Raw genomic sequence first — 25,869 nt, forward strand, 5'->3', positions numbered from 1 at the left:
TTTCTATTTGTTATTAGTTTTATTTTTCCAGTTTATTTCCATGAATGGAAACCCTCTTACTGTATATTCTTGTATATTTGTTTACAGCTCTACAAATACACTAAATTGCTTCATATCATGTGCACTGCTAATTATCAACAATTCTGGTCTCTGTCAAAAGCAAAAACTCAGCCACTGGTTGTACAGCAATTTTAATACATAATAATCAATAAAAAGAGGATGCAAATTGACGTAGAGAGACGATGCTCTATAATGACATGATGAAACAACTAATAATTAAAGTTTGAACACACTAATTGCCTCCTGGAGTGGTTTTACTTGATCTCTGTCTAATGTCATTACAAGCGACATTAATTTAACAATATTTGATAATGACAAAACAGGTGCACCAGATGCTGTATTTCAAACTCCCTTTTCGTCCCCATTTCAGGGGAAGGAAGCAGATTATGCAGCTTGATTAATCGATGCCGTTAATTGCAGTGAGAGCCATGAAGTGTGTCCTCTGCCATGCTACCTTTCTTAAAGCTGTTAATCCAAGTGGCTAATGCTGAACCTGCTGGCGCTGCACTTAGACGCCTGCGTCAGGTCGTATTAAGGTGCACGATGAGCGAAGCTGCAATGCAACTTTGTGACCTATTTCAGCATTTTTTTTAAAAAAATTCTGGTTTCTTCAAACATAAATATTGAAAGTCCTCTTTAATCTCAAAGTAAAAGAAGAAGAACAACAAAGGGAACAAAAGAAATCCAAATCTGTGCATCTGTTCTGTTGCTAGCTAGCCTGTCCAGCAAAAAGTAAAACACAATAAATTGTATTTTTTTTTTTTCCAGGCGCATGTAAAACTATGTGCAGTAAGATTTTTCTAAGCAAAATTGTATCACTATGTTTTTTTAAAGTATATTATAAATCCCGTTGCTCACAATGGAGAAACTCAGCTCACACTAACTTAGCCTGTTAGCATCACATTATGATGCCAGATAGCACTGAATCATTGTGATGCCCCGTTAGCATCACATCATATGATGCCCATTAGCGTCACATCATCGGTGCCTGTTAGCATCATCATGTGATGCCCGTTAACGTCGCATTATGGGATGCCCGTTAACGTCGCATTATGGGGATGCCCGTGTTCGTCACATGATTGATGCATGCAAGACATTGCAAGGTGGGCCAGTGACACCCAGCTCCACCCATGCCAGGAAGTGTGTCAACATTTGACATTTCCTCTTTCACTGTTTTTTTGTTTGTGTTTTTAAGCCAACTTTATTGACAATTCAAGAACAACAAAATAACATTGATAACACAATCCAAGCACAAAAGACATTCACAAAACACAAAGATGGGGGGGTAGATAAAAGAAAAGAAAAAAATTTTAAAAGAGAAAAAACCCCAAGAGGTTCCACATACTCAGAGTTTTCATTAAGTTTACAGTCTTAAACAAAATTATACAATTTATACAATTTTTCTTCCTCATAAATTTAAGTGATGAAAGAATATGCAAAGCTCTTTGTGAAAAACAAGTTTGGTTTGGTCTTCATATATTACTTTTCGTGAATGAAAATTTTCCCCATCATTAATAAATCATTCAACGCTAAATCTTGCAGTCTTTCATCTACAAGCTATACCAAATAAGACATTTTCTTAGCCTAATGAGACAGAAATTGCAAATTTTGATGAACACCAGAAACAGAAGTCCTCCCAGAAAACATTCAGAAATACACAATCAAAAATAAGTGGTCACAGTCTAAATCTCACATTCACAGAAGGTACAATCATTTTCCTTCAGAACCAAATCGAATTCTCAGAAATTCTTTGGAAGAATATACGTCATTGATCATTTTGAAATGAACTTCTACTTTATTTTTTGGAGAGATAGGAAATTTTATATATTTACTCTTAATTGGAAAAGTATTTAGAAATCAGATTCTGTGAGATAATATAGGATACAATTATCTGATAAAATAACGTATGAAGTCTAATATTGGATTGTGATAGACTGTCCATTAAATAACAGAGAAGGAAGCTTCATCTGAGCATGATTGAGGAATAAATTATATGACAAGAAGATCAATGGATGAGGAAGTGCTTTGATTACAGTGTTATAGTGTTTTCTGTCATTTAACAGAAATTTAGAAGAAAATTTTTCAAAAGGAAAAACATTTCCAGAAATGTCAAGCATATGCATCACAGACCATATACCTCAATCCAACCAATTCCTGTAAAAAACGATTTTTGTCTCTAAATAACACATATGAGAGTTCCAGAGCAGGGTGTTATGGGACTAAAATTGTGCTTAAATATTAATTTCCAGTAAAGTCACACTTGTTGATGAAAGGAAGAAAAGCTTGATAGCAGTTTCCTGTTTCACTGTGGGCTCAAAATTTGGCACTTCCTGTTTCAGTGTGAACATGCCACTGAATTCCCACGAGATTCCATGAGATCTCAGCTATTGTCAATCCAGGAAGTGTCGATCTAGGAACTGTTCAAACCTTGACATTTCCTGTTTCACGGTGGGCTCAAAATTGGCACTTCTGTTTGGGACACAGTGTACCATGAGCGAGTTTCATGCCGCTGCGCGTTGCTCACTCGTATAATTTAGACCCTGTGTGGATTACAGACGATATAAATAAATTCAAACTTGTGGACCCCATTCTTTTTAAAGTCCTTAATGATGTTTGCTGTACAACCATTCCACCCTGACAAAAGACAGTTCAAGAACCATCATTAGAAGTTCCAAGTTACCATGACATTCATGCCCATGATGAGTGTATGTGCACGTATGACCACAACTGTACTTGGGACTATCACACTTTTGATGGGGAAGAAAAGAAAAATTACTGAAGCTTCACAAGGTCTGGTCAAACCAAAAGTTTTTCTTGTTAGCTCCTTTGTCCATTACTTTGGCAGAGAATGAAGTTCTAAAGCTCTGTAGGGTCCTGGTGCTTCACTAACCAGGGACCAAGGTGAAACTGGATTCTACTTTAGTACCAGTTCCCTTTACAGGATCCCTGGGTCCCACTGGAACAAGTTTGTGTCAAACTAACAGTTACTTAGGGAGACTCTGACTAATGAATGTTGCTTCCACTGTGAGAGAACATCAGCTATGAGGTTTGGCCGTCCATAGATGCCTCAATGTGACGGCCCCAACTATTGGAGAAGGGTCAGGGAGGACATTCACGTTTCTGCAGCATATAGATGGTTACTTTCAAGGACGTGAGTATGGACCGGTTGTTGACCTAGGTGGTTGGAATGCAGGATACAAGATGGTTCTGTGATGGTGATGGAATGCCGTGACATGGAGCAACAGGAGCACATGATTCCAGACCTGATCCAAAGAAATCACAAAAACAACAGTTTGGGAACCACTGAAGGACGAGATTCGGATGAAGATTCAGTACAAACGGACACTTCCGTGAAAATTCTGTTACCACAATAACACGATATGTGAACACAACTAGATTAGTGTGTTACTACTCTAACTTTGAAAAGTACAAAAGTTAACACATTTTGATCAAAGTAGCATTTTGTCTCACTGGAAATGAGCATGAGTTTGATAACATTTACACAAATCTTTATGAAATATTAACAAATTGTAAAAATTATTGAAATAATAAAAATTCTCTCATAACTTACAATGATTTTATTACAAATCAAATTCACAGAACAGCAATAATTAGAGGTTAATTCAGCTAAAACAAACACAATGAGGTAATATCTTCTTTAAAATGGGGCAGTTAAAGGGAACTCTGGGATTTTTCAACCGGGGGTCTATTTCTTAGAAGTGTTGAGATTCATCTGTTCACTCGAGACAACTGAAATATCTTGTTTGAGTTCTAAATCAACACCGCAGTGTTGATTTAGAAGCTGCTACATAATGTTTGTAAGGTGGCTTCATGTTGCCACTGAACAGGCAAAAAAAGTTGATTGCCGATGAGGGATTCTCAGGCATCTTTCCTGAAATACTTTTTTTTTTTTTTTTTTTAAATGGACGATCTGAGCAAAGTATTCCTGACTTGATTCAAGTGTCTGCTTGGCTGCCAAATTAAGGCTTAAAATGGGTCTAATTTTACCTGGCTATACTAAAATATGAAATGGAACGAAATGGAGCCTGATAATCACGAAATGGGGTAAAATGTAGCGAAATGGAGCAGACTGACCGAAACTGACTCCAAATACGATTAAATATGATTCAATTAAGTACTTTTATGAAATTATTTTTAAGCGAAATGGTGACTGATAATAACGAAATGGGGGTAAAACGTAACGAAATGGAGCAGACTGACCCATTGACTGAAGTTTCATCTTTTGAACGCCAGATGGCGCACCCGCCCCTACTACATGTACACACTCTCACGAGCGCCACTAGCTTAGTTATGACAAGCTAAAAGTGGACGCTCTCGTTTTGACCGAACTTCTAGCCATTTTCTGGGGATTCTGTGTTAATACGCGCCCAGCCGACGTGCTTGATGAATTCCTGCGCAAAAAGTAGTTCCCAGATAATTGGGATATATTCCTGTGAGATAATTATATATCTCATCTAAATTGATTCAAAAATTTACCAGTAATAACATTATAAAGATAACTGAAGTTTTAAGTGTGGCCGTAATAAATATTAAAGAAACTTAAAGTTTATGAGCACCTTCTCGTTATTGCTCAAGCACATTGTAAACATTGACACGATGGAGTCTGATGCGGAAGAGTTCAGAAAGATGCGACTGGAATGTTTTGATTATCATTTACAGTTGGTGATGAAAGACGGGTGTCAACTTCGTGTTAAAGTCAGAATAAGAAGCTGCACCGAAAGAGATCTATCTGGGAAGAAGACACATTCTGTGTGTTGTCGCTCCAACGAGAGCGGCACGCTAAGCAGGGTGACAAAAGTAGTCCAGCGAGGTCAATCTGTGGGCGCGAGCTATCCCACAATGCCAAAACAGCAGAGATGTCGTTCCAATGAGAGCGGCGCGCTGAGCAGGGTGCTACATGTACTGAGCGCATCTCACAAAAACAAAAGCCAAACAATTAAATAAAAGTACTTATTTGGAGTCAGTCTGGTTCACTCTGCTCTTCATTCATTTTACCCCCATTTCATGATTATAAGTCCCCATTTCGCTCCATTTCGTATTTTAGTATGGCCCATTTTCAAGGTTGGGTAGAATTACTTTGAAAGAATACATGTGGATTACATGTATGTATGTACATACATTTGCATTATTTGTAATCTGATTACTTTTGGATTACATTTCAAAGTAATCCTACCCAACCTTGCCAATTTTGCCTAAAACCCAGGTGCTTTGACAGTGGGACCCAGACCCCTGGCTGACTTGTCCATAACGGGCAATCGACTTGTAATAACTCAGTGAAGAGCAGCGTCCCCTGGTGGCCAGGGTTAGGGCTAGCGTAAATGGCTGTCACTGTCACTTTGGTGTTTATTTATATTTTTTGTAGGTAAACATGTGCACGTTAGAGATCGTTTCTATGCTACCAGATGTCCAGTGGCAAAAAGACACGGTTTTCGGGAAGTGTTTTTAGCTTGTTCTGTAAAATTACAATTACAATTGTGTAGCCATTTAGCCCGTGACGGTATTTGCGTTCGAAATCAATACTGCACCATTTAAAACCGTTATTGTCCCAAATGAAAAGATGAATCCCAAAACATCTAAGCAATACGTCAGGTTTAAAAAATACACGAGTTCCCCTTTAATAAGAATGAAGGAGCGCAAGTACATTTAGTTTATTTACAGTCAAATAACCACAATGATAAAAACAATCATTCTATTCTCAAAAATAAAATTAAATAAAATAATAACAACAAAAAGCCACCAGTGCTGAGACTTAACACAATGGTTAAACAAATGGGGAACAGAGTCCAGTGCAGTCACGCCAGCTATTCCCACAACAAAGCACAGTATGAGGTCCATACAATACCAACATTTCTTTCCTGACATTACAAACATGGCAACATATACACAGTAATTATCTTCATCTCAGGACACATCATTATGGGAACCTAAATGTGGGAAGTATTTAAATTTTACGGCTTTGGAGAAGTCCAAACCATTCTTCAACACTAATATGCACATAAACACTAAATAGAAAAGGGAGTCCAGCCTTGACGTGATTGGCAGTGTACAGGGACAGAAAGTGGACAAAGTCAGCATTTTGTCTTCTCAACATGGCAGGAGGGACAGAAAGTGGACAAAGTCAGCATTTTGTCTTCTCAACATGGCAGGAATGGTGCAAGCATGAAAAAGTAGAACACGTTAGCTTATTTGAAGAGTAAATTTCACACAAATGGTGAATAATGTGTCAGCTCAGCACAGAAAACTAAAGGTCAAGTTCAACTTGGACACGTCCCACCTCCCCAGTGACTCACCTCTGCTGGTTAATTGGTAAAAATGTGCATTAGTTTATTATCAATCTTCTTTCTGCAATGAAGGTATCTTGTTCTTCCTCAAACCATCAAAGAAGACAAAGTTTACCCGTGCAAAGGCGGGGAAATGCATTATTACAAATAAATCACACAGCAGGATCCATGTTTTATCAGAAGAAAAGATGATAACCTGATTACTGTGTTAAACATTGTCTTGGTTATGTTAGAAGGCACAAGTTGGTCCGGTTGGATCGTACTTCAAATCTCGATCAACCCTTAACAAAGCCTGTCTGATCGCGTAAGCATGCTCTCCCTGCCTCATACACTCCTGATTTCCTGAATTCGAGTGTCGCGGATTATGTGGTAGAGCCTGAAAAAAAAAAAAGTCTTTAACAAGCAAACAACTTTACACAAAGAATTACAAGGGAAAAAGATGACATGAGGTTGCAGATATTAAACATTAAATTTATGACAACACTGGTCTGAAAACACAACTTCACTGCAAAAAAAAAAAAAAAAAAAAAAAAACCTCCCCAAAACATAAACGTAAAATCTTAAAAGTATTTTGTGTACTTTCTAGTCAAACTATCAAATCTACACAAAATATCAGACACAATAATTTAACAAGTAAAATTTCAGGAAGATGTAAATATTTGTTTTTAGATAATACTGCTTAACAAGAGCAATCGGAGATTTGTGATGTACACCAATTTGGATCTGGATCACCTCCAAAATTCAGTGAGTTCTTCTATGTGTGGAACAAATTTGGTGAGAATCCATTAAGTAGTTTTGATGTAATCCTTCAACGCCTATACAAAGTGAAATCATGATCCAGAATCCGAATCCAATCACCTCCAAAATTTAATGGGTTCTTCCATGGCCTAATATCTACCTGTGGTGCAAATTTGTCAAAATCCATGCAGTAGTTTTGACATAATCCTGCCAACAGACAGATAAAAAATAAGACAGATAAAAAAAATAATCACTGATGATTTATTACGTCGTTGGGGGACATAAAAATCTTATGTTGATAGTCTCCAAAACATCTTGTTTTAAAATGTTTCCAAGATGCTGAACAAAAGATTTTTAAGAAGTAGTATCTTAAAATAAATCCTTATTATACATTATGAAATTTTACTTCTTGGTTCTTATGCTGAGTGAGATTAGATATTCCAACTAGAAATGAGACAAATGTACTTGTGAAGATTTAGCTTTTTTTTTTTTCCAGTGTTCATATGATTCACATCTAAGCAAAGAGAAAAGAAAGATTTCCAGTTTTACCGGGCAGGTTTATTTCTTCATGGCAGGACTTTAAAAAGCTCAAACTTCTGGAGGACTCCTCCTAGTTCACACAACTTGAAGTAGAAAGGTCTGAATATTCAAAATTCTTCAAAAAACCAAGCTTTTCTTTTACACAACAATCCTGAGCTCTGGTCAGCCCAAAGTCATATGTACAGTAGAGACACGAGGCTCCACAGTAGATCCATGAAGATCTTCAGTCTGCGACCTTTATTACAAATGTTTTTTGTCTTTCTGAGTTCTACTGATGGCTGTTGTCCATCTTTCACGATCCCACTCTCTTTATGCAGACAACTTCACGTCTGTTTCGGAATGTTGCACACGGTTACTTATTACCAACAACAAAAAAGATTACAGCTACTTGTTAAGATTTGTCCACATTTTACAGTGGTGGTAGTAAAGGTTGATGCTATTTTTCTGACTGGAATTGATTTGTTTAAAAATCACAACATTCCTCGTAAAAAAAAAAAAAAAAAAAAGAAAAAACCTAATTTGAAGAAGGAAGACTTTGTTGTCAGTTTCATTCAACACAGAGCGTGGTTCCACTTTTTAAAAACAAGGAACAAACCCAAACAGAGAGTGGTCAGGAAGGAGAAACCAGACCTTGTTCCCACAGGTTCCAGTGCACTATAAGAGAGTGGGCAAAGGGGTGGGCGACAGCTGCTCCTTCGGTGCGTATTTGGCAAAAAAGGGCAAGAAGACTGTGAGCATAACTCCAACTATAGCCAGCATGTAGCCCCAGCCGATCTGGCATTCACCGGCGTAGTAGATGTCAGAGTGCCCGCAGAAAGATCTGACCAGAGTGGAGTTCAGGCCAAAGGGGTAGACCAGGAGGCCGGCAGCCATGATGAACACTGCAGAGAAGAGACACGGTATCAGGACGTGCCGAGAATATCTATATCAGCTGTTGGAGGGAACAAATACCAAAAGAGATTTGGAAAAGGTGAAAATCTCAAGGGAGATTTGTTCACCGTAATGATTACTGAGAGGCCACTTGGTGTCAGTAGAGGAGTAACAATGAAGCAGTTAGGCCTGTATTATATAATATAATATAATACAACCCCTGGCAATAATTATGGAATCACCGGCCTCGGAGGAGTTCATTCAGTTGTTTAATTTTGTAGAAAAAAAGCAGATCACAGACATGACACAAAACTAAAGTCATTTCAAATGGCAACTTTCTGGCTTTAAGAAACACTATAAGAAATCACGAAAAATAATTGTGGCAGTCAGTAACGGTTACTTTTTTAGACCAAGCAGAGGGAAAAAAAATATGGACTCACTCAATTCTGAGGAATAAATTATGGAATCACCCTGTAAATTTTCATCCCCAAAACTAACACCTGCATCACATCAGATCTGCTCATTAGTCTGCATCTAAAAAGGAGTGATCACACCTTGGAGAGCTGTTGCACCAAGTGGACTGACATGAATCATGGCTCCAACACGAGAGATGTCAATTGAAACAAAGGAGAGGATTATCAAACTCTTAAAAGAGGGTAAATCATCATGCAATGTTGCAAAAGATCTTGGTTGTTCACAGTCAGCTGTGTCTAAACTCTGGACCAAATACAAACAACACAGGAAGGTTGTTAAAGGCAAACATACTGGTAGACCAAGGAAGACGTCAAAGCGTCAAGACAGAAAACTTAAAGCAATATGTCTCAAAAATCGAAAATGCACAACAAAACAAACGAGGAACGAATGGGAGGAAACTGGAGTCAATGTCTGTGACCGAACTGTAAGAATCGCCTAAAGGAAATGGGATTTACATACAGAAAAGCTAAACAAAAGCTATCATTAACACCTAAACAGAAAAAAACAAGGTTACAATGGGCTAAGGAAAAGAAATTGTGGACTGTGGATGACTGGATGAAAGTCATATTCAGTGATGAATCTCGAATCTGCATTGGGCAAGGTGATGATGCTGGAACTTTTGTTTGGTGCCGTTCCAATGAGATTTATAAAGATGACTGCCTGAAGAGAACATGTAAATTTCCACAGTCATTGATGATATGGGGCTGCATGTCAGGTAAAGGCACTGGGGAGATGGCTGTCATTACATCATCAATAAATGCACAAGTTTACGTTGATATTTTGGACACTTTTCTTATCCCATCAATTGAAAGGATGTTTGGGGATGACACTTAGGGTCAATGTCATGGCCTGCAAATAGTCCAGATCTTAATCCAAATGAAAATCTTTGGTGGAAGTTGAAGAAACTGTTTGTCACTCATTAAGTCCATGCCTCAGAGACTGCAAGCTGTTATAAAAGCCAGAGGTGGTGCAACAAAATACTAGTGATGTGTTGGAGCGTTCTTTTGTTTTTCATGATTCCATCATTTTTTCCTCAGAATTGAGTGATTCCATATTTCTTCCCCTCTGCTTGGTCTATAAAAGTAACCGTTACTGACTGCCACAATTTTTTTTCTTGATTTCTTATAGTGTTTCTTAAAGCCAGAAAGTTGCCATTTAAAATGACTTTAGTTTTGTGTCATGTCTGTGATCTGCTTTTTTCTACAAAATTAAACAACTGAATGAACATCCTCCGAGGTCGGTGATTCCATAATTTTTTGCCAGGGGTTGTATAATACTGGTCAAAATTAATGAATAATTGGCACCTCTACATTTTTTTTTACAGAATATAAAATTTGTTCAGGAAAAAAAAGCAGATTAACCAATTTTGCAGTGAGAACAAATTTAAAAATGTCCCAAGTTCTGAATGATAAAACAAAACGCTTTCACATAGATAAAATACACTAGACACAATTATTGACAACCTCAGATTTACAGTAAATCACCATATTCACAGCCAGGTGTTTTCTTTTTCTTTTCTTTTTTTTTTTTTTTGACAACAGGCCAACATCAGCAAAACCTGAGATGGATGCCTGAACATTTCCAAGTTACTCCATGATATTTTCATGTTGGTATTCTATACGTAAAGTTCTCAAAAACTAAGTGACTGTAGAGGAAGGAGAGGAATGAGGGAAGCCACCAAGACACCCACGACAGCCCTAGGAGCTGTAACCTAAACTTTTTTTTTCTGCATTTGCAAGTGTTGAAAAACTGTAAAATCAACCTATGTAAGTGAGATACGTAAGAAAACTATGTTGTCAATAATAAATATGAATATGATAAAACCACTCTAGTCAAGCCTAAAAGACCCAAAGTAAAAGATTTAATAACAGCCAACGATTTTATTCAGTTTCTTTAGTCATAGTGTTTATGAAATATAAGTTCATAAATAAAATGTACTTTATGATCACAGCCAATAAATTTGGCTGTGAATGAGCAGTTATTGGGGAAAGTGCTAAGCAATAGATGCAATCCAGTTGCAGTTCATAATTGTTAATTGTTATTGTGCTACAGCACTGTTTCCTTATTTTACCTTAAAGTTGCAGTTCAGCTGCTCCCGTTATTGTTCAGGGTTGCCACAGCGGACACAGTCAGATCCGCATAGGTATTGGTTTGGTGGTAGCTTGGTGTTAGGTGTGATGTCAGGAACATCGCACATAACATTAGCATGAAGTGAGTGCCTCCATTGTGAGTAACAGTGCTTAAAATACATGCTTACATGCATGCTAACATAAATGCATATATTCTAATGTCAGACAAGGCTAATTTTCGCTCCAAAATTCACTAGTATCACATAACACAACTCTAATGGGCTAACGTTAGCATGGAAACTCGCATGGGCTAAAATCGGGAGACGGCATCAAAATATGGTAGCACTACTTAACGTGATGCTAACAGGTCAATGTTAGCTTGACGTCAGTGCGTGAGCAACAGGGTTTAAAATGTGCCTAAAAATGCGTACTTACATATATTATATATACCTTTTTTCTTGAGCTGCTTGGGTTGGTAGGGAGAGTTCCCATGGGATAAAAAAGCTTTTCAACCTACCATCCCTGGTTCTCAGGACCAGGCACCTAAGTGGCTCTACTCTTTTCTACTCTCCTATTTTACTCTTCCTTTTTAGATATTTAGATATACCTTTGTATACTGGCATAGTTCCACCTTAGAATTGGAATATAATATATAAGATACACCTTACTGAATTTTCATGAATACATACATGTGAGGATTAACCTATTATGGATAAAACAGGCTAATTTTAGCCTAAAAACTCACTAGTATCACATAACACAATTCAAATGAGCTAACATTAGCATGAAATCTCATGGGCTAATGTCTGTATGAAACCTCGCTAGCACTACTTACATGGTGTTAACAGGCTAACATTAGCATGGCCTGAGTACCTCCATTGTGAGCAACAGGATTTAAAATGTACCTAAAAAATGTGTACTTACATGTTTTTAACATAAATATATACATGCCAAAATTAGCCTATTATTGGATAAAAACAGGCTAATTTTAGCCTAAAAACTCACTAGTATCACATAACACAGCTCTAATGGGCTAACGTTAGCATGGAAACTCGCATGGGCTAAAATCGGGAGTCGGCATCAAAATGTGGTAACACTACTTAACGTGATGCTAACAGGCCAATGTTAGCATGACATCAGTGCCTCTATCATGAACAACAGGGTTTAAAATGTGCCTAAAAATACTTACCGTACATGTATTTTAACATGAATGCATACATGGCAAAATTTGCCTATTATGGATAAAAACAGGCTAATTTTAGCCTAAAAACTCACTAGTATCACATAACACAATTCAAATGGGCTAACATTAGCATGAAATCTCATGGGCTAATGTCTGTATGAAACCTCGCTAGCACTACTTACATGGTGTTAACAGGCTAACATTAGCATGGCCTGAGTACCTCCATCGTGAGCAACAGGATATAAAATGTGCCTAAAAATATGTACTTACATGTATTCTAAATACATGCCAAAAAATGATCTGAAAACCTTTATGCCTTGTGCAACCAATGGCAATCAAATAAATTAATGTGTGCAGTCACATTCAACATCACAAAATGAACCCGAACCCACCCAAAAGGTTGTGGACTGACGAAGAATATTCTTTAAAAAGCAGAGGGTTTAAACAGCTGTCTTGGCATCAACCAGGCAGATAAAAACGCTGTGTTTCCATCTTGTACGTCCCAAAACAGTTTATTAAGCTCTCGACCCTGAACGTTCTGTATTTGTGACAGCTCAGACTGGGAGGAGTGTCTGTCCAAAGCGTTGTCCACAGTGACGAGGAATAAAGCCCCATTCAGACGGAACTGATGAGTGCTGTCGAGTGCACAAGGTCTTCATAATGGCTGAGAGTCGGTGGGACGGCAAATAATGGGGAGGCATCGACGTAGTCAGACACAAATGGGTCCCAGTTTCAAACTCAAACTTTCCACACAGAGCCACAATGATGGGCTACGACCTTTCAATGTGTTTGCTTTATTTGTTCATGAACTTTAAACCCAATTATGAAATTAATCTGAAGAAGGGAATGGATGTTTATAACGTAGCAATGAAACCATCTGAGTTTTAGAACCAATAGTTGGTCAACCAGCAATTATGAATTTGCTGCTTGGCGAGCTACATTATGTTCAGGTGTACTAATTACCTCCGCCAAGGAGGTTATGTTTTCGGTCGCGTTTGTTTGTTTGTTTGTCTGTCTGTCAGCAGGATAACTCAAAAAGTTTTGAACGGATTTTGATGAAATTTTGTGGAGTGGTTGGAAATGACAAGAGGAACAAGTGATTAAATTTTAGTGGTGATCCAGATCACGATCCGGATCCCGATGCTAACGCGTTAGCATGTCTATGGCATTTTCAATGTTAAAAGTTAGCATTAGGCAGTTGCAGCTGTCATCACGTTCGGGTGCATTTGTTTTCAAATTGTAATATTTCTTAAATTTATTTTTGTTTATATATTAATAATCTAATGATTATTATTCAGTTTTAGTGGTGATCTGGATCACGATCCAGATCCCGATGCTAACGCGTTAGCATGTCTATGGCATTTTCAATGTTAAAAGTTAGCATTAAGCAGTTGCAGCTGTCATCACCTTCAGGTGCATTTGTTTTCAAATTGTAATATTTCTTACATTTATTTTTGTTTATATATTAATAATCTAATGATTATTATATACAATTTTAGAGAAAGAGACAAAAAGAAATAGATCACTGTGCCAAGGAGAGAATCTCTTTAGGGTCAGTGACCCTATGGCCTTGTTTAGAGAAGTGTTTCATAAATGTTAAAAAAATTCATATATTTGCAGTTTAGTTGAATAATAAATTGAATTTTGTCTCTTATTTGTTTTTGTCTATAAGCACATGCAATATCAATATCAGTGCTCAGATGACAGTAGCTTCTGGGAAAGGTGCAAGTTGCAATAAACTGTGATGCCAAGAGCTAAGGATACATGGTATCCAGTCACAGCAGATGAAACTTTTTTTTACTACTGAGCAAACATCGTTAGACTTTTTTAGGTTCAATGATTCCATGGCGTGTAGATGTTATGACGTCAGTGACCCCATAGCCTTGGCGGAGGTTTGCACTCTCTGAGTGCTTCTAGTTTTTACATTATCCACAGTTCTACCATTTAAAATTAGGACAGTCAACGAATGATGTCTTTTTCATTGTGAGAGGATTAGTTCTGTGATCTCTTTGATTCAGACTGTTGACCTTTGATCCTGATGTTTTAGCGTGGGTTTTGCTTACCGACCAGCGGGCCTCGTCTTTGTCCCTGATCACTCATCTTTGATCAGTAATCCTTGATCCTGGGCTGTGAGCGTGATCACTGACCTTTGGTTCTGATTGCTTACCACTGATCCAAATCAGTCATCTTTGATCCTAACCTTAGATCCTGATTGTCAAACTGTGACCATGATCCTTGATCATAATCTTTTTTTTTCCAATTTATTTTCATTTATATAGCGCCAAATCACAACAGAGCTGCCTCAAGGCGCTTCACACAGGTAAGGTCTAACCTTACTAACCCCCAGAGCAGCAGTGGTAAAGAAAAACTCCCTCTGAGGAAGAAACCTCAAGCAGACCAGAATCAAAGGGGTGACCCTCTGCTTGGGCCATGCTACAAACATAAATTACAGAACACTCATCTTTGTTCCTGACTGCTGACATTTGAACCTTTCAAAGCAGGTTATGTTTCTGTCATGGATTGTCTGTCTTGTTTTGATCGTGTAAACAGGATCTTTTTAACATTTAAAAGCCCCTTTGATCCATATTTTGTATTATATTTTAGCTTATGAAAAGTCCCTTCTAACAGGACCTTGACCTTGAAAATTTTTTCCAAGGTAAAACTTTGTGGAATTGGAAACTCGTGTTGGCGGCGGTTTGCGCTCTACAAGTGCAGTGCTCTAGTTTTTAGTCCGAAACCACTGGTCTAGTAAGTCTCAGACTTTCACTTGCAGACGGAAAAGGAAACTAAAATTATAACACCAACGAAGATGAAAACTAAACTTTCGTAAAGGGAGGTGATGATCTAGTGGTTAAGGCGTTGGGCTTGAGACCAGAAGATCCTTGGTTCAAATCCCAGCCTGACTGGAAAATCACTAAGGGCCCTTGGGCAAGGTCTTTAATCCCATAGTTGCTCCCGGTGTGTAGTAAGCACCTTGTATGGCAGCACCCTCACACCGGGGTGAATGTGAGGCATTACTGTAAAGCGCTTTGAGTGTCTGGTGCTATATAAATGCAGTCCATTTACCATTTTGTAATAAAATATCAACGATGAGTAAAAGTTTAAATCCACTTCCTCTATTTTCATAGCTTTGAAGTGCACTCAGAATAAAAGATTAATATCCATTTTGAAATATGTGGTTTTCAAGGGCCCTTGATTTTATTGTTTGTCAGATTTGTCCCAATCTTCACATACAGCTGCAAGGCTGCAGTGCTTTTGTGTGCCATAATAACTGCCAAAATACATTTGTATGTTTGTTTCCCTCTTTTTGAGTGGAGTTTATTTGTGTGTGTGCACAGGAAAGGGAGTGAAAGCGGAAAACCAAATGAAATAAAGTGGAAGACAAAGTCCTTGTACAACTGCCCAAAGGTCAGCGCAGCTTTTATTAAGTGCAAAGTTAACCTCCAGTTTTCCTATTTGTGAAGAGAGACACTCAGTTTGTTCTCTGAGCAGGACACAGGGTGACAATCAGGACGTCCGTGTCCATGTAGTAAAACTCATAAGAGAGAAAAACAAACCAAATTCTCTTTCTGGGACAGAGTCCATGATAAGATTGATAAATGTCTAAACTGTCTAAATGCTAATTGTCTAAATACAGTAATCAGTAATCTCACACATTCATAATTCCTCGATGCTGCTCATTAACATTCTTGTTCTGGGAACCTTATAGTCCTGTTAATTACAGAACCAAGGCCTCTGAGCTCTTCAGTCGCTTTGTTCTGTTAACACCGAGGAGAGTTGACATAAACTCAGTCCAGTGGACTGGTTTGATGGAAGCAGTTGTCTGACATTACTGTTCCTATTTTTCAAACAGTTACATAGTTTATTAAGTAGTTTATTAAAAGAGTCAGACACACTGGGAATGACAGTAGCAAGGACTACGACAATCTGACATTTGATCCCAATGATGTTGACCTTCACCCAAATACATGACCTGTGGTTGGCTCTCCACCTAAGTGTGTGCCACAATCACACTGAAAATCTAATTCCTTGACCTTCGCCAAAATTCACGACTGCACTTCAGGGCATTTTCTGGGGTAACGTTCCTCGGCATATGTAGTTTGGTAGAAATCAGTAAAACAAGACCTCAACCTGAATGACTGACCTTTGGCAAATTTGCCATTTCTCAGCAATTCAGGAACACATCTGGTCCAAAGTCAAGCTTTGAACTTTTCTGCTGTTTATATGGAGTAATACAACCCCTGGCAAAAAAGTATGGAATCACCGGCCTCGGAAGATGTTCATTCAGATGTTTAATTTTGTAGAAAAAAAGCAGATCACAGACATGACACAAAACTAAAGTCATTTCAAATGGCAACTTTCTGGCTTTAAGAAACACTATAAGAAATCAAGAAAAAAAGATTGTGGCAGTCAGTAACGGTTACTTTTTTAGACCAAGCAGAGGAAAAAAATATGGAATCACTCAATTCTGAGGAAAAAATTATGGAATCACCCTGTAAATTTTCATCCCCAAAACTAACACCTGCATCATATCAGATCTGCTCGTTAGTCTGCATCTAAAAAGGAGTGAACACACCTTGGAGAGCTGTTGCACCAAGTGGACTGACATGAATCATGGCTCCAACACGAGAGATGTCAATTGAAACAAAGGAGAGGATTATCAAACTCTTAAAAGAGAGTAAATCATCACGCAATGTTGCAAAAGATGTTGGTTGTTCACAGTCAGCTGTGTCTAAACTCTGAACCAAATAAAAACAACATGGGAAGGTTGTTAAAGGCAAACATACTGGTAGACCAAGGAAGACATCAAAGCGTCAAGACAGAAAACTTAAAGCAATATGTCTCAAAAATCGAAAAATGTACAACAAAACAAATGAGGAACGAATGGGAGGAAACTGGAGTCAACGTCTGTGACCGAACTGTAAGAAACCACCTAAAGGAAATGGGATTTACATACAGAAAAGCTAAACGAAAGGCATCATTAACACCTAAACAGAAAAAAACAAGGTTACAATGGGCTAAGGAAAAGCAATCGTGGACTGTGGATGACTGGATGAAAGTGATATTCAGTGATGAATCTCGAATCTGCATTGGGCAAAGTGATGATGCTGGAACTTTTGTTTGGTGCCTTTCCAATGAGATTTATAAAGATGACTGCCTGAAGAGAACATGTAAATTTCCACAGTCATTGATGATATGGGGCTGCATGTCAGGTAAAGGCACTGGGGAGATGGCTGTCATTACATCATCAATGAATGCACAAGTTTATGTTGATATTTTGGACAATTGAAAGGATGTTTGGGGATGATGAAATCATTTTTCAAGATGATAATGCATCTTGCCATAGAGCAAAAACTGCAAAAACATTCCTTGCAAAAAGACACATAGGGTCAATGTCAATGAGCAGATCTGATCTGATGCAGGTGTTAATTTGGGGGATGAAAATTTACAGGGTGATTCCATAATTTTTTCCTCAGAATTGAGTGATTCCATATTTTTTTCCTCTGCTTGGTCTAAAAAAGTAACCGTTACTGACTGCCACAATCTTTTTTTCTTGATTTCTTATAGTGTTTCTTAAAGCCAGAAAGTTGCCATTTGAAATGACTTTAGTTTTGTGTCATGTCTGTGATCTGCTTTTTTCTACAAAATTAAACAACAGAATGAACATCCTCCGAGGCCGGTGATTCCATAATTTTTGCCAGGGGTTGTATATTCAGATAAGCCTTACATAAGTGAGTTCATGAGTGGCATATGCGGTTTGCTTTTACTGCTCAATATCAAAATATATCAGCAAAATATTTGTGATTGATTAGTGTGAATGACACCAGAACTTTTTAGAATAGCCCTGTTAGAAGAGAATAACAGATAATCCGAGTGGGGTAATTCATGTTGCTCCAAAAACACACCCATGGTTATTTAAGTGACTAAATACAACCCCTTTATGACTTGTGCCTTTAGATTACGCACCATTTAAATAACAGAGTGCAGTTGGACACACACCAAATACACGCTTCAACCCTGCACAAGGTAGAGTCCAAAACCGCAGAGAAGACTCGGAGAACCACAGTGAACATTCTCTCGGTCACGTGCGTAACCTCAGTCCTGAAAACGAGCTTTTCATCTGGCTGCTGTCCAAACAGCGACATTATCTGCCGCTGCCATTCACTTCAAAGACACATGAAAGAGCGCTCGCATTACGCTGTGGTCTTCCTTCACCACAAAACTGTTTGATGTCACATTACCTGAACAGCAAAGACATTAAAGCAGCATCCGCAGGGGGACTCATTTTTCTTGGCCGTCACGGCTGAAAGCTGTCGAGGTACAAGTGAAGTTGTAGGTGAGTGTAAAACAACAACAAAATGTGCATAATCAATCGTGATTTACCAACACAACACAACGCTCGTTTGTTTGTTGCCAGCCGTGTTTGGCATTGATGAAACACGGTGACAGGAAACATATGCTGGTAAATGCTAAGAAATATTACTTAATTACAGATACAGCCCCAAAGCTATACATCAGACAGCGTGCACGCTTCTTCTTTCTTTCTTTTTTAAAATAAGACCTCTCTACCTTACTCTCTACAAACCAATTTTTCTCTTTCTGCTCCCACTACAGGTGCAGGCAGATAGTACGAACACAGACAGAACCAGGTCATGTGATGCACGCAAGACGCTTCTGATTTACAGCAAACACCTGGAGGAGAGACCACAGACTCTGACCCACATACACACGTTGTACATATGTGGCTACGCACACAACACACAGGCCTACTTCAGCTTAATGGATGAAATGAATCAGCCAAAGAAGTGGCGACTTCAGTGCTCTGCCTGAACTGACGTGACATGCTCTCACATTCACAGCTACGCTCAGGCCCCGCCCATCTACACAGGAAATTTTACTGAGTAAAATTTACTCTGCTGGAATAACATTTGGTCCCAGTCTAAATAGAGTTAAATATACTCTACCAAGGGGCTAAATCAACTCTTATTGGAGTAAAAGCACTTACACTGACTAGATGGTGCCACCGACTGAACGGTCCCCCCTAAAATCGGTCCACCCTGCCTTCATTGCGCATGCATCATCAGCCGCGGTTGACCGATCATCGCCTTGCTTTTGCTTCAAACTGCACGCCAGTCATCATCTGTCTCAGCGACAGATATCTGAAGCTTTTGTACAACAATCATTTCCACATAAATTCAGCATTATTTCATCAGAAAATGCAGAGGAAACAGAGCGCTGCAGCTACAAGGCTGCTAGCTGTTGTGTTCCTTCACAGTCTGTCCATCATTTCAAAGCATCACAGAATATCACCTCGTTCCTGCTTAAAACGGTCTTGTTTATGCTAAAAACTGACTTTAGAATGATTTAAGAGGTTTTACCTTGTCATCTGATGGTTAATAATCCCATTAATCCATTTGATTACTGTGGGTGAAGACAGTCCATCCACAGAGCGGCTGTGCTCCGAAATGACGCATGCGCAGTGGAGGCAGGGTGGGGCGGGGAGACCGTTCGGTCGGCGACACTGGTAGAGCTGATTTCACTCTACAATACTGTTTTTTACTCTATTGAGACTGGAATCAAATGTTATCCCAGCTGAGGTGGGATAACGTCTCCTGTGTACACGGAGATGGGTTCAGGCGTATCTGCAAAAGTTTTGTATAGTGTTTCATCCACACGGGGCCAGCATTTTCAGAGCCTGAAACCACTACTTTTTGATAACGGGTCCCAGAATGCATAAATGAAAATGCCAGATTGCGGTTTCATGTGGCAATACGGAACTTTTCTGAAATGATGATATCATAGCACTAACTCTCTACACTCAGCCACTCATTATGAATAACATGTTGTTGTTGTTGTTAACAGGGCCATTTAACATACTTTTTTTGTCTTGGTTCATCATTAATGGGATTTATTTTGTCACAAGCAAAATGCTGAACAGACAAAGGATGGCTGCGATGAACAATGAATAAATGAATAAATGGAAGACTGTGATGCTAATGAAATAATTGCAGAAAGGTCTTTCAGCTTTTAAGATAAGTTATTTTTTGTTCTTGTTGGTGGTGGAACAAAGTAGCGGCGTCCTCTGGCTCAGGCTGACAAACTTACACAGTGCAGACAAATACAGAGGGACTTCTTTAAAAACCCATTTATTCAGAAGCAAATTCCACAATAAGGAAATAAAGTAGTTTTAGATGTCGTCTTCCAAAAAAAGGGCATCTTACGTGGATAACAGTTTTCATCTGTCATGATGAATTTGGCTGAAAGGATGCAACAGGTCAGATTTAGAGACTTCATGTACTAAGTTTGCTGCTTTGAAATGTTCTAGCCTTCTGCTTCTACACTGAGTAGCTCCTTACACGTTATGCACATGCTCCATGTCTTCTCCATTTTTTGTGGAAATGTTACAGCGCCACATACAGGTCTGGCATATGTACTACAATGTTTTCAGGCAGTTTCACTTTGTTTCGTGTGGATGAAGATACTTCTTGAAGTTATGTTGTGTTTAAGGAACACTTTGCAAAAATGACAAAGAAAAAGCTCGGGTAGGTGAAGTTCTGTTTCCATGTGGATAAGCCCTCAGTTTTAATCCCTGTTTTACCTCTCATGTTGCTGCATGTACGCACTGTTTTTTTGGCCGATGCAAAGGCGAGAATTATGGGTGATCAGATGATGTAGGCATGTTTGGACACACTGAGGTGCACCTCCATGACTTGTAAAAAATGAAGCCTGCATCAAAAGTGTGGAAAAACACATGCAGCAGGAACCTGTGACGCCTTCAGAGGGTGTTTTTGGTGGCTTCCCTCGTTGGTCTTCTGCACGGCTGACTGACAGATCTATGGTTGGTGCCAGTGCTTATCTTTGGATTTTGTAGCATGAAACTGATGAGAGTCTATGAGTTTCCTTGGACAGAATGCCAGTCCATTGCAGGATACTTCCCCCACCCAAGACCGGACGATGTAGAGTAAGTGTTTTGTGCACAGACACAGACAGGTAACATGACCGGCAATCAAACCCAGGTCTACATATTGAGAGCCCAACTCCTATCCCACTCAGCTACCTGCTCCATCCAGGTAATTCCTAGTGATATTTTTGTTAAACCCCTTGACTTAAAGTGGAACAGCTACCAGCACATCTTCATTCTTCATTCTTTCATCTGGACTCCACTGTGGTCGTGTACGGATGGAAAAATGACAAAACATGGTGTCACTGTCCAAACACTTACAGACCCGACTGTGTGTTTTAAACCAACACCACCACCATCTAACATAATCCAGCAAAAGGGATTGACACAGAACGTACACACGACCAAATGCTTTTTGGACTGGGACCACCTCTGCAGCGTTCGAGCAGATGGCAGATATACGAACTGATTCCCGCGCTCTGATTGGCTGCTCCCCTTCTCACTCTAAAGATAGCTGAAGCTCTTTTATTGCCCAACTAATCTCTTCCAACTTGCTGTATTTTATTTTCTCTCTCACCGTCTCACTCATCTCTTTTTACTGCTCTTCAGGTCAACCGAGAAGTCGAGGATCATTTCAGTGAAAATAGTTTGATCTTGTTTTTTTCCAAATGGACTTGGTCGAGCACCTCCCTCATGCTTTCAAACAGTCTTTGTCGACATTCTGAGCACGCACTCTCGGTCTGCTTCACCTCTTTGTGGTAACTAAAAAAAAAAAGCAGGCTGGACCAGACAAATTGAATTTTTGTCCCTCCTAGTTCTGTTATTCGTTTTTGTGAAAAGCATCTCAAGCGGCTGATCTTCAAACGTCCTCAGCTCTGCTGCTTTCACTACAAACTGCTTTAGTGTTTCTTCAGGCTTTTATTGTGTGCCGTCATTTTGAGTCCACGACTGTGTGGAGGACACCTTTTACAGTTTGAACCATAAAAATGAACTCGTGATGTAGCTCTTTGGTATTCTTCTTACGAGCAGAGTCTGTTGAAGGGAATGAAGACAAAAACAGATGACTACCAAGGCCAGGTTGTAACTTTACTACTTGGTGTTCTAAAATGTTACAGATAAGCTCACTTTTATACATTTTCGTAGATGTTTCTCAAATTTCTTGCAGATTTTTGATACGAAGGACTCGTACGAGTATGCCAGATTCAGACAAATGTTCATAAATCTCAATCTGCAACTTTCAGTGCTGAAAAACATTAAGCCATCGTGTAAGTGCCAAAACCTGCAGTTCCTTGAATGGCCACTTGAGGCTGGCTTAAAAAGTCAGCAATAACATAGAAGCCCATGTTAAAATCTCAAGCTTTACAGCAAAAACAAACATGTTTTCAGCCTAGTACAAAAAATGGTTTTGGTCTCTGTAGGTAGTAAAAAACATTTATTACAACTGTACACCAGAGGTATTTTTCTTATACAACATCCTTTTACAAAAATCTGAGATACAAGGCGTGACTGAGAATTTTGAGTCTGACTCAGAAAAAGTAGGATGTGGTTCTCCATCTTTTGCATTCTGAGAAACCAATGTTTCACATCATTGTACACAGTAAGTCAAAACATAACATTCTCTAGAAATGTTGGAGATCCACACTTCACTTTACTTTTTCTAGATTAGGCTCAAAACCTATCAACTGCCCCTTGTAATATGGCTTAATGGTACAAACAGACCACCTTAGAAGCTTGTACTCCAATAGTTCCACTAAGTATAAGCTTAATGTATTTCATTTATATATTAGCAGTGTTAGCGTGAATTAATAGGTATTGAGAGCTTGGTGAGGTTCTCTCCATTGTTACTCCAAGATTACTGAAGTGATATGCCACACCCAAATCATCTCTTATGAAATGTCATGCCCAGCCCCCCCCACCCCCCCACCCCACACACACATGCATACAGAAAAGATTTACTTCAATAAAATATCTGAACCAACATTAACCAATTAGCTTTAGCTTGTCTGAAACGCCATAATTGAGAGTGTGATCAGGCTTTGTGACAGTCTCGCCCACACTCCCCCTCTTTATTGGTTGGTTGGGAGTTAGGCGGTGTCAGGTGGCTTTTGGAACCGCCCAATTTTAGCTTCAAACCCGTTCTTGAGAAAATAGATAGGTGACATCACAAAGAGTTTATCCAGCATATATACCGTATTTTCCGGACTATAAGTTGCACCGGAGTATAAGTCGCACCAGCCACTTTATCCATTATAAAGAAAAATAAACCATAAATAAGGTCCACTGGACTATAAGTCCCATGGACATACAGGTATGTTAACATGAAAAGTTCAGATGATAATATTGTGACGGCTACCGTTTTCGGATGCATATTTCACCAGTCGCAACTTGTAATCTGCAGAGTATGATTTTCTTTTTGGTGGCATTTTTTCGGGCCTTCTCTGTTGTCTTGTTATGTTATCAGTAACGTTAAAATTTTTATTTTTCTATGGTAGTCAGAAGTCGCAGGAACAGTCACACAAGCCTCGAGTGCCCTCTCGTGAGCTGCATTTTACCTACAGATATGTTTGTATTTTGCGGACCACATTGCGAGCCGAACCATGCAGCGCCTACCTGCGCAGCTCATGACCTCCCAGCGGTGTCGATCCAGCTCCTTCCAAGTGGAGACGCTAATCCTCCGCCGTCGCTCAGTGCTCCCATGCAGCTCTCAGCGTCAACTCTGCTCACACTGATATCCAAGGGTTGAAGCTGTTTTGTTAGCCGTCCCGGAATAAACACCATGTTCGTCTGCTTCAAACGCTTTTCACAATCATCAACGCCAGCTCCTTCCAAGTGCACACGCTAATCCTCCGCCGTCGCTCAGTGCTCCCATGCAGCTTTCAGCGTCAACTCTGCTCACACTGATATCCAAGGGTTGAAGCTGTTTTGTTAGCCGTCCCGGAATAAACACCATGTTCGTCTGCTTCAAACGCTTTTCACAATCATCAATGCCAGCTCCTTCCAAGTGCACACGCTAATCCTCCGCCGTCGCTCACCCAATGCTCCCACGCAGCTCTCAGCGTCAACTTAAACACTCTGCTCACATTGATATCCAAGGGTTGAAGCTGTTCTGTTCGCCAAGCCGGAATAACAGCAAGCACCGAGTTCGTCAGCTTCACACGCTGTGGGTGAGGTGAGGAATACGCATCCAAAGTTCTGTTCTCTGATTGGTTATCGCGACCAGCGTGAACTATAGGATGGCCGTCATACTACAGTGCCCATGATGCATTGCATTTCCTTTTCCGGTGGCCATTTTAAAACATAGATCGACTCTGTCACGTAAAATTGTTTTGTTACAGTAAATTAATTGAGATCCTACCGGTATATTTTTCATTTATAAGTCGCACCGGAGTATAGGTCGCACCCCCGGCCAAAACATGTAAAAAAGTGCGACTTATAGTCCGGAAAATACGGTATGCATATACATCATATCATGAAAGAATCTTCCTTGACCATTTACAGAAACATTCATCAGGAAGTCCTGTTGTATACTTGACAGTGGTGGGCACAGCTAACCAAAAAGTTAGCTTTGATAACAGCTAATCTGCTAACTGAAAAGTTATCTTTTATAAAGCTAAACCGATAAACCACCCAAAAATTTATCAGAAGCTACAGCTAACCGAAAACTTTCAAAATTGAGTTAACACCATGATCACAAACCCAAACAATGAATCACCACTTCTGTCTTTGTGAGCTGCATCCCCTGCTGGAAGCTCCTGTTTGTTATGTATGTTGCAGCAGTGAAGCAGTTGAGAGGCATTAAGCTCAACTCTAACGCAGCAAAAGGAGCGTGACCACCAGATAGCCACAAAAAAAAGTCATTATTCCTTAACTGCATACAGCAGTTCCGCCGTGAGGCAGAGGTCTTAGAAAATAAAGCAGTTTTGACTTATGGTTTTGATTTATAAATCAAATTATTCTGGACAGAATAGCTACATTAATGGCAATTCTGTCATTTGTAAATGGTAAATGGTAAATGGACTGCATTTATATAGGGCTTTTCCATCTGGATCAGACGCTCAAAGCGCTTTACAATTATGCCTCACATTCACCCTGATGTCAGGGTGCTGCCATACAAGGCACTCACTACACACCAGAAGCAATAGGGGATTAAAGGCCTTGCCCAAGGGCCCTTAGTGATTTTCCAGTCAGGCGGGGATTTGAACCCATGATCTTCTGGACTCAAGCCCAGCACCTTAACCACTAGACCATCACCTCCCCCAAAGATATGTGTTATACTTTTGTACAAAGTTAAAATATAACACATATCTTTTAATGTTAAATAATGCACTAATTCTGAAGTTTTGTAACAAACACACACAGATGCCAAAGGGATTATGGGTAAAATGAGTCTCCACTAACACTGATTGGTTGACTCATTCATCCTACGTAAAAAAACAAACATGTTAATATGAGGTGTGTGTTGGTGTTTACATATAAATGTGCCTTTGTAAAATATGCAATTTTTTTCATATGAAAAAAAAAAAAAAGCCATTTGTAAAAGCCAAAAGTCAAGTTGTGATTAGACAACCATCTGATATAACCGGGGTCAAAATACATAGAACACTGCCATCTACTGGCGTGCAAAGGATTATGGAATATCTCAATACTTAGGGCAAATACTACTAATAATAATAAACACAAACATATATACATATATACACGAGGGCTGTCAATAAAGTAACGGTCCTTTTT

The 25,869-nt window shown here is 39.2% G+C and overlaps 1 protein-coding gene and 1 long non-coding RNA gene across 2 annotated transcripts in view; one reads left to right on the plus strand and one right to left on the minus strand.

Annotated features, from left to right (window-relative positions):
• Positions 1-5,995: 5,995 nt before the first annotated feature.
• On the plus strand, positions 5,996-6,388 carry LOC117516902. Its single transcript, XR_004562568.1, has 2 exons — positions 5,996-6,148; positions 6,187-6,388. It is a non-coding gene; the product is annotated as an uncharacterized LOC117516902 (long non-coding RNA).
• Positions 6,389-7,952: 1,564 nt separating this feature from the next.
• The window catches only part of LOC117516903 (transmembrane protein 211), a 282,775-nt gene continuing 264,858 nt past the window's right edge, over positions 7,953-25,869 (minus strand). Inside the window, exon 3 of the mRNA XM_034177788.1 lies at positions 7,953-8,521. Coding sequence (XP_034033679.1) covers positions 8,295-8,521 — 227 coding nt within the window. The 3' untranslated portion in view covers positions 7,953-8,294. The remainder of the gene's footprint in view (positions 8,522-25,869) is intronic.

The sequence above is a fragment of the Thalassophryne amazonica genome, chromosome 9, assembly GCF_902500255.1.
Source record: "Thalassophryne amazonica chromosome 9, fThaAma1.1, whole genome shotgun sequence".
Taxonomy (NCBI): domain Eukaryota; kingdom Metazoa; phylum Chordata; class Actinopteri; order Batrachoidiformes; family Batrachoididae; genus Thalassophryne; species Thalassophryne amazonica.